Source organism: Carya illinoinensis, chromosome 11, assembly GCF_018687715.1.
Source record: "Carya illinoinensis cultivar Pawnee chromosome 11, C.illinoinensisPawnee_v1, whole genome shotgun sequence".
In the NCBI taxonomy this organism is placed as follows: Eukaryota; Viridiplantae; Streptophyta; class Magnoliopsida; order Fagales; family Juglandaceae; genus Carya; species Carya illinoinensis.
Window position 1 is genome coordinate 41,346,801 of NC_056762.1, and position 12,728 is coordinate 41,359,528.

Here is a 12,728-nt window from a genome sequence, read left to right on the forward strand (position 1 = left end):
CATTAATTTTCTTGTTAAAAACGAAAAAAAGCATACACATCTCTGAGTTCATAAGATCGACCGAAACAGTATGTCTAAATTTGTGTAAGCTTTTGATGCTGAATTTTGTTCTGTTGCAAATCTTGTGATGTCCAGCTCTTTATGCTACAATTTATTTGAAATTTCCCTTTGGCAAGCATCATTTTTACTTGTAAGCAATCATTTGCAAGGTATTCATGTCAGCTTGTGTTGCTTCTGCATATGTTGGATGCTGTGATTGGGAAACACAGAATCCAAAATACATAACTATAGCCTATATGATCTATTCAGCAGTCATTTTTACAATCATTTATACACGATATTTTAAATAAAGACACGTTTTTATAAAATAACTTATAAAAACATAAATACAATCATTTAAAAATATGATTGTAGAAAAAGTTATAAAAGAAATTGTGCATGTATTATTGTGTTGTGATATTTTGACTACTTTTGAAGTAACTAATTTAAAAATAGAGTTTTGTTACTCATCATCCTCACATATCACACTTATTTTTATTTTTTAAAATTTCGTTTAATTTTTTTTATTTTATTCCTGTTAAACTAATTTCATTCTTTAACTCATCATTCACATACTACATATTTAGTTAAAGAAAAAAAAATTAAAAGTTAAAAAATTATGTGTAGTGTGAGGATGATGAGTATATTTTAAAAAAAAAATAAATAAATTATTTTAATTGATAAATGGTATTGTACAAATATAGTAAAAAAATAATATTTATAGTTATAGAGTATATAAATGTCAATATAAAATAAATCTCACTCTTTCAAAAAAAAAAAAAAGAATAAAAGAATACACGGTAATTTCTCAATATAAAGTTAGTCAATAAAATCATCGTAACGGAAAAATACCGTCAATTTGCCCATGTGTCACCATCCAAAACCTCCACGTGTCACCAGACATAGTGAGACGCAGAACTAAACCCAACCGACGAAGTTAGAAGTTAATCCTCCAGCTTGAGCAGCCGAAGCCGTGAAGCGCCCAATCCCATGAAATTCCACGCAGGGACATTCCTTCGTGTTCGTGCGCGAGAGAGAGGGAGGAAGAAAAGGAGAAGACAAGGTCACAGAAAGCTTAGAGAGAAAAGAATGACAGCGAGGAATTGCCGCTATAAAGAGATGTCTTCAGAGCCTTTAGCTTTTTCTACTGAACAAACTCTCGTCAGTTCAAAAATCTCACTCTACCGAGTTTATTATTGAAAAAATATAATTATAAGTACAATTATACATTAATATAATATAATTGATTAAAAATTAAATTTTATTAAAAATAATATTAATTTAAATTTTAAATATGAATAAATTAATATTGATAGAGTTTTCTACTCTTTATTATTTTTCACTTCTTTTTTCTACTCTACAGTTTTCTGATTTAGAGCATAATTAATCAATCTTTCGGCGACGAGGTCGGGCAAAGGCATCCTAAAGCTTCACCAATCGGGCCTTTCTCTGTAAGATTTTGGCAATTATGTGCTTCTCTAAATATTTTTCTTCTATCCAATGCATTCTTTATATGCTGCTTTAATTGCCTTGGATTTCGCCCAAAAACTCGATGTTTCGCGAGTGTTCTACATGTAAAGTGCGTGCTTAGTTGGAATTTAGCATAATGGGGGATCGGTTCAGGTCGGCTTCGATCAAGGAATTGCCATCGCATTTGATTTTGGAGATTTTGACCTCGGGCCGGCTCAGTGCGGTTGATCTTGTTAGTTTGGAGTTGACTTCAAGCATTTTTGGTGGGAATCATGGTTTTTACCCTCATAAGTTCCTGTCATTGGTTACTTATCAAAAAAAAAAAAGTTCCGGTCATTGGTGGACTTTGTGGCATTTCAGCTGTGCGATTCCAATACTATATATGCTCGAATGGCTGGGAATGCTCAGAGATAGTTGTTTGATCGATGTAATGGGAACTGGAAGCGGATTTTGAGGTTCTTGCAATCGGTGGAGCAATCCTCTGCGATGGTGGAGACCTCAGCAGACTAGGTACTTCATCTTTTGAGTTGTTTACGGATATCATGTGCCGTTACATTGAACTTTCTGGAATCATGAGAATATTATTTGTGCATGTCATCGGAAAAATATACAAAAATAATAATAATAATCTGCAAGATTGTTGATTTTGTTGGTTGAGCTCCTCTTCTTTTGGTGGTGTGTTGCAGCATTATGCTAGCATGGCAGTAACTCATCATTATTTTTTTATGAACAGATGCAGATTACCACAGGAAGATGTCACGCATTGCTGATCAACAATTTGACTGTGTACTCTTGCGGTACCAACTTGTGTGGTGTTCTTGGGCAAGGCCCTGAAGCGACACAATGTGTTGCATTTACCCGGATTGATTTCCCATCTTTGGCTCAAGTTATGCATTTTTCGGCCACTCAATATCATGCTGCTTTTGTCATGCAGTCTGGACAGGTTGGTACATAAATTTGACAAGTTTTCAAATATATATCACTTTGCTCTCTAGCAGCCAGATACATAGTTTAAATGTGCATTCTATGCTTATAACTGGCTGCCACAATCATGTGATCTTTCCCATTATTGATGCAGGTTTTCACTTGTGGAGATAATTCATCATTTTGTTGTGAGCACAGTACTGCCTGCCCCATTTTTAGGCGTCGACTTGTTGAAGCATTGGAAGGAGTTCCTTGTATGCAGGTACTTGCATAGTGTATTTTAGGTGATAGTTGATGTAGATAGGCATGCTAATGTGTGTGTGTTGTTTTTTTTTTGTTTTGGGGGGGGGGGAGGAAATATGGTCTGGCCTTTTTCAACCTCTTCTTTAGGTATGGGATAATTCCTTTTTCCATTTTCTCCCTTCAATGTTTATAGTGAATGAGGAAGTTCATGAATTGTTTATGCTGTAGGTTATCCTCTATCTTTTTTAATTTTCCAGGTCATGCAAGGATTAATTGTCCTCCCCAAAGGTATTGTGTCTTTGATCCTTCTGTTCAGTGATTGTCTTATGCATTTCACCAAGACATGTATCATGGTTGGGAGGTGAAAATATACGTATGAATTCCTAACCTGAGCTTCCAGTGAAATATTATAATTTTGAAAAACGTGCTGCTGACCTTATGCATGTTGGTTTTAGCATTCTAAGGCCTCTAAATATTACTTTTCTGCCAATGATACATTCATCTTTATAATCCTGAAGTCTATGAATCTTCTGAAGGTGTGTTTTTTTCCACCTTTAAGGGCCAATACTTTGCTTTCTCGTCTTCTCGCTTCCACCTCCCCACCCTCTCCTTCTACCCCCTCTTCCTCACCTTATTTATTATACAGGATTTTGTATGTCCATTGTCAGTTGATGACTTCATTTTGCTGAATTATTGTTCATTTTCTTGCTGCAATAAATTATCTGACATTAAGGAGTTCGAAGTTGTTTAGGTTAGCACAGGGGATAATATTACAGTGTTCCTCACTAGACAAGGCCAGGTTTATACATGTGGAGCCAACACACATGGTCAGCTTGGTCATGGTGACACCCTAGACAGGCCAACTCCCCAAATCATTGAAGTTCTTGAGGGAGTTGGTTCTGTTGTATACGTTGCTGCAGGTTCAAGTTATGTATTAGCTGTTACTGACAATGGGGCAGTGTACTCCTTCGGATCAGGTTCTAGTTTCTGTCTTGGCCATGGAGAGCAGCGTGATGAGCTTCAGCCATGAGAAATCCAGACATTTCAGAGAATGAGTATTCATGTGCTTCAGGTTGCTGCTAGTAATGAGCATGCCGTGGCACTTGACTCCAGTGGACTTGTCAGTCTCCAAATGCAAGATGTTTACTGCTAATCCTATCGTGGGCTAAGAGCATTCCTTTATGCAGATTGATCATGCATAGTTTTGGTTACTTTGGTAACTTTCTGCCATGGTGGTTGCAGGCATATACTTGGGGCATAGGCTTCTGGGGAGCATTAGGGCATGGAGATGATGTTGATAAGACTACTCCAAAACTTGTGAACAGCCTCAAGAGCCAACTTGCTGTGCAGGTTTGATTCGTCTTATTAGCAAGGAAATGAAACTGCCATTGTTACAAAAATGCTAATAGCATCAAGCAAGAGCCATCTATATTCACCTTTCTGCTATACTCCTTTCTTTTGATTGGGATTGCATTCCCATCCTTGACGATGCTTGGTGCCCATATCCTGTAGGTCTGTGCAAGAAGAAGGGAAACCTTTGTTCTGGCTGATGATGGTTCAGTTTATGGCTTTGGGTGGATGGGGCTCGCTAGCCTTGGGTTCCCAGACAGGGGAGTATCTCAAAGGATCATGAGGCCTCAAATCCTTAAGATGCTTAAGAGCTCACCACGTTTCTCAAATTAGCACAGGGTTCCGTCATACAGTTGTTGTCACTAACCGTGGATTACACTTTGGGTTTGGAGACAATGAAATAGCACAACTTGGTCATGACACATCGAGAGTGTTCCTTGAACCCACCGAAATTCTTATCCGAGAAACGACAGATGACAAAGGTGATTCTGATAGCAGCAGATGATACTCGGGGACCTACCATCTCATCCGCTTTGTTCTGGTCTTGCAGATGCAACTTTAATTGAGATATGCAGCGTGTGTGAGGATTAAAGAGGATATTAAAGAGAAGTTTTACAATGTCATACTACGTTTAACATTTTTCTTGTATTCAAGATGTTTTACAATGTATTTTGTCTTTGTCAAGGAAATTCTGGCCGCATGGGCAAGATATGCCAATCCATTAGAGATCAGCACATTAGATGGGGATGGGAATCTAACCCCATCAGGCTGGGAATCCATCCCATGCCGTCCTGTATATAGCATATATTCCGTTACATAAATATCCTACCTTTTCTACTTGCAAAGCATAAATTTAGAAAGAATTTGTGGTTCCTAAGCATTTCTCTCTCTCTCTCTCTCTCTCTCTCTCTCTCTCTCAAAAATAGGGATTGGAGGTGTGGGAAGAACTTGATCCCGACAGATGCCATAAGCTGCACTTTAACTCTGAGATGTTATGTGCAAATGAAAGATCAATACTTTTTACGTTAACGAAGCATTTATGAGCTAATTCCAATGACTGGACATTCCTTCAGTTGAGATTTTTGACGCATTCCCGTTTCAAGTTTTGCTTTGAGTCTTCGTTTCAAATATTACTCTATTCCTTTTTTTAAATACCTCCGTTATATCTATTCATTAACTTTTTTGTCAGTAACTTAGCTTCAAATATATGGGTTTGTGAAACCGACTGCTGTGAAAGATAAAAAAATGAAGAGCCCATGAATTGCTATTAATTTATTGGGGGGAAAGACGCTCATCTTTCTCGCACAGCTTTTTAGGGAGGAAACCAAAAAAAAAAAAAAAATGGAACGCTTTGCAGATTTGGATGATGGAGGTCAGAAGGTGGATCGTGCACTACCAAAAAAGCTATAAAAAAGGGTATTTTAGTGCTTTTCAAATTGATTAGTTCAGAATGCGGATCGTGCAGTAAAATAGATTCTTTTTCCAGCTGAAATCACACTTACCTTAAAAGCATTAAACTAGGCGAAGAGTTAGACTTTGAACTTAGACTGTCTCTATAAATCATTACTTATCCCAAAAATTTAAAAATAAGATAATTTTATATATTTATATTATATCTTTAACCGTAACAATGGTGGACCCAAAAACCCAAGACACATTTACGTAACGTTACAGACTGTAATTGATTAATCACCTAATCTTCATTACCACCACTAAAAGGTAATCGAATCCTTAAAAGAGTTAGGAATGAGATTTCCATGTTTTTAGGTTGTCTGCCATGGAGGGGTCAGAATTTTCAGGGAAAGTTCTGAACATAAATTACAAAGTCCAAATATATATTCAAAGAAAAATACAAATAATTTAAAAACTAGTAAAATCTTCTAACCAAGTTTAATTTCATTATCATTATATATATTTTCATGTGAAATTAAATTTGTTTAGAATTTATCTGGTACTTATTCTCGTTCATAAATTCTCTTTGGATCCTCCGTGATATCAACAAAATGAACATGCATATTTATCTTTGATTAAAAGAAGAAAAATGTTATATACATAAAGGGATTATATGAAAATAAATTCATAAACTGACATAATTTTATGTGATTCGTCAGATTTATTTTATGATAAAAATAACTTTACAATCTGAAATACTATCTAAAGTCATGATGACTAAAATATTTCTCTTAAAAGAACTAAAGGTAATACCGGAAGTTTTTTTTTATTATCTCTTAAACATGGTGGATCGGTAGCTTTAATTTGATGATTAACCTAAACATGAACAATAGTTCGTAAATGACCAGTTAATTGGTAGTTTCAAAACACAATCTGCACTATCAAATTAATATATTAAGATGAGGTTTGAATAATAATGAGATGAGATGAAATAGTTTTAAATGAAAGTTGAAAATTTAATAAAATATTGTTATAATATTATTTTTTAATATTATTATTATTTTGAGATTTAAAAATGTTGAATTGTTTATTATATTTTGTACAGAAATTTAAAAAAATTATAATGATGAGTTGAGATAAATTGAAATGAATTAAAACTATATTTGTATCCAAACCTAACCAGATAAACCAAAAATTGATCACATAACGCGATGTTAATGGTTGGATCTTAAGAGAGTATAAATTTAGAGTTCAAATGAGCAAGTGGTTTGTAAGTCTTGAAAAATGTAACTTCCCGAATTAGTTGCCTTTGAATTCAACAGCCATTAGCTATGTCAGTTTGGTTTCTTGAGAAGGTTGAAAAAATTCAATGGCAGTTGAACAAACAATTGAATTGATTTTATTTAAGATTTTAATACACATTTAAGCAGATTTATTTATTAATAAGAGACTTTATATTTATAATTAATGTTAGATGACACAATTCTCAGGCGAATCAAACCAAACTGCCAACAGCGCTGCACTCTTTCCCAAGATTAACCTGTAAGAGATCAAGCATGAATGGCACTCCCAACCAACATTGTATTCCTGACACTCCCTTTGTTTCATCCATCAAATTTAAAGTACTTTTGCTTTGATCGGTACTTGACGGTGGAGGAAAAGGTACGGAATTGGACACTACAATTATTGAGTTTGGTTACCCACCCAATAAAGAAGCAGGCATCACTAACTCTAAGACAATGCATTATACAATATGGACGTGTCTGTAATTTTGCTTAATAATAGATGAATTACTGCATCGGTTGAGAGCATGCCTTAATATTGGGCTGCTGCATGTGTTATTAATGCCATTACTTTACTAACCTCAATTGCGGATGCAATTTCTTAATGATTTGTATAAATTTCGGGTGTATAACCCTATACTATCGTACAAGTCATTTGAAAAAAAATATCTATATATGTAATATGTATGCATGTATAAAGTGGTCTACTCATGAGCTGTCGTCATGAAGACTTTGTACTACTAACTAATGAACGAGTCCTTGACAGTGAAGAACGGTTGAGCCAGAAAACCATTATGTCCACATGTATGTGGATTCGCATATTAGATCCCAGAACTCTTTAGTAGTTTATTTATTGACCCCAAGCCAATTCTTAGAGTCATGACATGGTCATCCAGACAGAATCATAAGCTAATTAAGGAAACACACTTCCAAACAAGAACAGGGAGACAAAAGATCAAGTCTGCTTGTGCCTGATTTTCTGTCTTAAAATAACAAAGAAGCAAGATTCAAAATGTCGAAATGGAGGATCAGATCGAAGAAGACACATAGCGAATCATACAAACTCAGACCCAACTTCACACCCAATTTTAAACACAAAAAGGTCTGCTATTCACAGCACTTTTTCCCTAGCCTTTATCTTCCCCTTATCTCAACTGGCCCACCTTGATGATGAACCAAAACTTTACTCCGATTGCTCCTAATTAACCTTTCCATCCCATCGTCTCCAAATGTTCCCGGAAAATCTTTAACATGTTACAGAATGTCACTATCCCAACCAAGCTGCAATCATCCTCGACAACCCAGACATAATTCACACGATGAGCAATTGCCTGGATCATCACTGCCACCAAAGAGCTCTTGGGGTGACAAACTATTGCCTCCGCCCTCCTCACCATCCGCGACGAGTAACTCATAGACCTGCTATACCTTCCTGATCTTGAAGTAGATAACAATGACTCCTCGTCCGATGAAGATGATGACGACGACGATAATAATGATGCTCCTGAAGCTGTTAGAATGTTGAATTCTTCCAACATGCCTTCCAAGTTCTTCTCCTTTAACCTTGCCTTCACCGCCCTGACTAGATCCTCTGGGGGTCCTCCACAATCAATGTAGGCCATGAGGTCTCCGGAGGATAGAGTGGTGATGGCTGCTGCGACCGTTTCGTCGCAGCAGGCGAGGGTGAAGGGTGAGATCTCTCCGATCAAACCTCCGTCACCGTCAACTACAGCCACTGAAGTTTGCTCAGACAGAGAGCGGGATATAGCTCCAATTGCCGAAGAGGCAGGGGAGTAATAGTCAATGGCTAAGATGTCGGTGGTGATGATGCCAAGAGTGTCAACAGAGAGCGCCGGGAGCGGGGAGAAGAGCCCGATGGAGCCGAGAAGGAACCGGATCACGTCCTCTTGAGTCAACCAGCAGAATTCGCGGCCGTTGTGGATGGTAGTAGGGCCGGTGGCCGAGGGTTTTTGGAGCTGTTTTCTTCTTGAATAGCTGCTTAGTTTGGTTTGTATGGGTACCACAAGGTTCTGGGCTCCTTGCAGAATCAGATCGATGGCTTCCCACAACCTGAAAAGACAAGAAAAAAAGATTCACGTTTTGCAGAGCTTGCTTGAAACAGGGGAGGCTAAGCTGAATTGGGCCAATTTGCTTTAGTCTTTCTTTCAATTCAGGTCATAACTGAAATGTTACGATGAAATGAAACAACGTTCTAATTTATTTTTCAGGATATATAATTTGAAAATTGTAAATTAATAGGCTTGGGTTGAGTTTTTGGAGAAATTTGTTTCAACCACATCGATCTTGGGTTTGATCAATAAAAATGTCAAACATTTACGAATAAGGGCTTCCTTCATTTTCACGCGTAGCAGTTGAATAAACACATCCTATCACGTTCAAACGAGCATTTAAAATTATGAAAAACTCCTACGAAGACATTAAAACTGAAATTAAAGGGAAACCCAGATAGTGCCCTGCAAAGATGATCAAACTCAAAAAAAAAAAAAATTGAAAAAAATAATGCATAGACATAAATCCAAATTATTAGTGTCTGTATCAAGTACCTCGAAGATGGCTCCAGATGCCTCACGAGTCCAGGAATCTTTGGCAAGATTGCAGAAACAGGCGCCTTCAGAGCAGCAGAAGGAGACAACAGATTCTCATCCCTGCAAAGATAGCATATCACATCCACCATGCACACCTTGCCAACGCAACGGCACTCACGGCCAACGCCGACGTTGTCGTGACCAAACTCAACCTTGGCCGAGTGATCGACGCAGTCCCATACGCTGATGAAGTTGTCGTCGGTATTTTTCAAGGCCGCCAAAGCGTCAGCGACGGTGGCAGAAATGGGCAAGGACCTCAGGGCTGGTTTGCCGAGACAGAGGTCTGATACCACGTTCGCCAAAAAGCTCACTGCCATGCAAAAGCTAGAGAGAAATATATAATCGGCAGGAAAAAACAAATCTTAAGCTTAGAGGATGTGAAAACAGTGGTGCTCGGCGTAGTTGGTGCGGTGGTTGTGTCGATTTTGTGTAGTAATGGGATGGGTATTTATAAGTAAGAAGCCAATAAGCGAGTTGGATGCCCAACGTGGGAACAGTACAAGATACTAAAATGTGAGGGGTCCATTTACAATTTTAGGTATTTCTGGGTATATGTATTCTATTTTTATATATCTATCAGATGTTTATCATTTATGTAAGGAAAATTCTTCTTGTCATCTTCATATTTCATACACTATATTAATTTTTATTTTTTTTTATTTTTTCTTTAATAAATATGTAGTGTATGGATGATAAATAAAATAATTTAATTAGTTTAATAAGAATAAAATGAAATAAAAAATAAAAAATAAAAAATAATATTTTAATATATAAAGTGTGTGGTGTGGGATGATGTGTAGCATTTCTCTGTATATAATATTCTATTGTTATATATCTATCATATATTATCTAAATTACAGGCTTCCAGCTTGGAGATTTGAATGATTACTTTTTTCTCTGGTCATAAGCTCAACAAATTTATATATATTAAGTCTTTCTTTTAAGCAACTCGTAAATATACTATTATTATTATTATTATTATTATTATTATTATTATATATGGACAAGTCACACGCAGTCTTTTTATATAAAAAAAAAAAAAATTGTAAAAATTTATTCATTTTTAGTAAGAATCACTTTTTTACAAAATCCGAGATTTGCTTACGTAGAATTTATACCTAATATTACTTTCATTATTATATTCAAGAGATGGGTAAGTAAATATCCCAACACTATCTTTATTACAATCGGTATGTACATAATTTGTATAAGTTAAAAGGAGAGAGAGACAATGAAAAGGTAGGGGAGTCAAATTGTTCTCATGTCCGTTTATCTTTTTTTTCTTTTTTTACAAAGACATTTGCTTTAGGTATAACGAGACTATATAAAGTAAACTCATAAATTGATATGATTTTAAAAAATTCGTTAAATTTAATAACTTTACATCTGACTTATTATATCAAATTACATCAATTTATAAATTTATTTTTATATAATATTTTTATGATTAAAATAGTTTTATTTTAGAATCAAGTGTCCAAAAGAGCCCTCCATGAACAGAGTTGATTTAACTATCCAGTACTTGTGTTATAACAGCGATTTTGATTGCTTGTCACAACGTGGTATTACAACAGAAAGGAGTGTACTTCTATGGTTTGTAGAGGGGTTTCGCCAATGGAACTTACGTTAATTTTCACCTGCCACAAATAGAAGAGTATGTCAACTTTAATGATAAGATAGGGAGATAGGTAATATGCGATTAATTGAATGTAGCCATTGGAGCGCTATAGCCTTTGAATTTTGTGGTGTGACGCTATATACTTAAGACATGATTTAAGAGTCGATCATATCAGTCATTGTCCACCCTTACGAGAAAAAAATACAAAGAGAATATTTTATAAAAGAGTAACGTTAAATATAAGTTTATAGTATTGTACAAGATTCGAGTACTCCCTTTTAAGAAAAGTTAGATTCACGATTAAAAAATAATTTTTTCATGTAAGTTTTAAACTTATCTATTTTTTCTTAAAAAAATATGCGGAGATACAATTTTAAAATTATAAATATTATTTCTCTTTGTAAAAATGGTTTCATCTTTCTTATATATTTTGTGAACTCCATCTAGTGGCTGTGCTCTTAATTTGCTACTCCAAATAGGGCTCCCTCCCTTCCCAATGTTGTCCTTCACGATTTCCTCTAGATCTAACTTCGCGTATGGTACTCTTTTTCTTTGTTCATGTTTCCTCAACTTCTCTCATCAAGAGTTTTTCTACATGATCACCTCTTTAGGGAGATTCCTTTCTACGGTTGGGGGTGGGGGGGAGTGGTCCTCCCTCTCCCCTCCTTAATCCTCTGTCAGTTAGTTCACTTTCTTTTCTTTTTCTTTTTCTTCCTCCTATTTTCTCTCTTTCGCTCTCAAGTTTGATCATTCTCAACCACCGCTAAACACCATACGCGCGAACAAAGTTACCCTTTCTATGAATAGTTCTTTCACTAGTTTATAAATTTTATTTTGTGACCATTATTGCATGCACCCGGCCTACGTGTGAGGGACCACGTGTCGTTACACACACGTGTGGGCTCCCAGGTGCTACCTCACCTAATGATATATATATATATATATATATATATATATGGCCGGGTATGTATGTATACTTATTTCGAAACAACTTTGTCAACTCACGATAATGATAATCAACATGCATGCATACAAAACTCACTGTTCATGGCGATTGCAGCTTGATCAGCATGACGTACCGTCTCGATCATGTGACCCTACTCGATCTACGAAACAACTTTGTCTCATATATATATATGCACTCATACGAGAATCACTTGCATGCTAATTTGGACCTCAGCTTCATATATAGTTAATAAAAATCCTAATTAATGTAGGCAATTAGGCCATCTACAACTCTCTAGATCTCACCTCCATATAATTTTACTTTTATATTAATTATATGATATAATTCTATGTTGCCGAAAGGAAATTTATTACTTAAGTTTTCCCTGGTGGGTATTAAATATTAAGTGCCGGCTTCATATATATACATGATATATATGTGTCATATGATGTATTTATATGCAGCGTGTATGCATGCCGGCTTGATCGTTTATATATATAAAGAGGCATATTTCTTTTTTACCATTGAAGTGTTAGAGATCATGGCTATGCATGCATTACTGGTAATTGGGTTCCAAATTTGAAAAATTATATTCTTAAGCCGGTTTATAAAACACATTTAATAAAGTATTTACATAACATAATTTTAATTTAATTTAAAAAATAACAATTTGAATTTTATAAATTAAATATTATAATTTAAATGATGTAAATAGTATACTCTACAAACCGACTTGAGAATCAGAAAGATTTGCTTTCACTAAACTTTTGAGCCTTTTCAGCATCATGATCTCTATTCAACACCTTTGTACGTAGTTGATCTATATATAACCACGAGTTTAAAATCATTTAAGGCTT

General features: G+C 35.6%; 2 protein-coding genes across 2 annotated transcripts; one reads left to right on the forward strand and one right to left on the reverse strand.

The window, feature by feature from the left end:
* Window positions 1-1,372: 1,372 nt before the first annotated feature.
* LOC122281816 (ultraviolet-B receptor UVR8) lies at window positions 1,373-4,863 on the forward strand. Its single transcript, XM_043093617.1, is given in 8 exon segments — window positions 1,373-1,796; window positions 1,832-2,019; window positions 2,243-2,452; window positions 2,588-2,695; window positions 3,428-3,796; window positions 3,919-4,026; window positions 4,189-4,326; window positions 4,328-4,863. Coding segments are annotated over 8 exon segments (1,476 nt in total). The 5' UTR covers window positions 1,373-1,645; the 3' UTR covers window positions 4,532-4,863.
* Window positions 4,864-7,522: 2,659 nt separating this feature from the next.
* On the reverse strand, window positions 7,523-9,741 carry LOC122282685 (CBS domain-containing protein CBSX5-like). The gene is made up of 2 exons (XM_043094665.1): window positions 9,266-9,741; window positions 7,523-8,771 (listed from the first exon to the last, which is right to left on the reverse strand). Exons 1-2 carry the CDS (start codon window positions 9,622-9,624, stop codon window positions 7,904-7,906), a joined length of 1,227 nt encoding a protein of 408 aa, XP_042950599.1. The 5' UTR covers window positions 9,625-9,741; the 3' UTR covers window positions 7,523-7,903.
* Window positions 9,742-12,728: the final 2,987 nt, after the last annotated feature.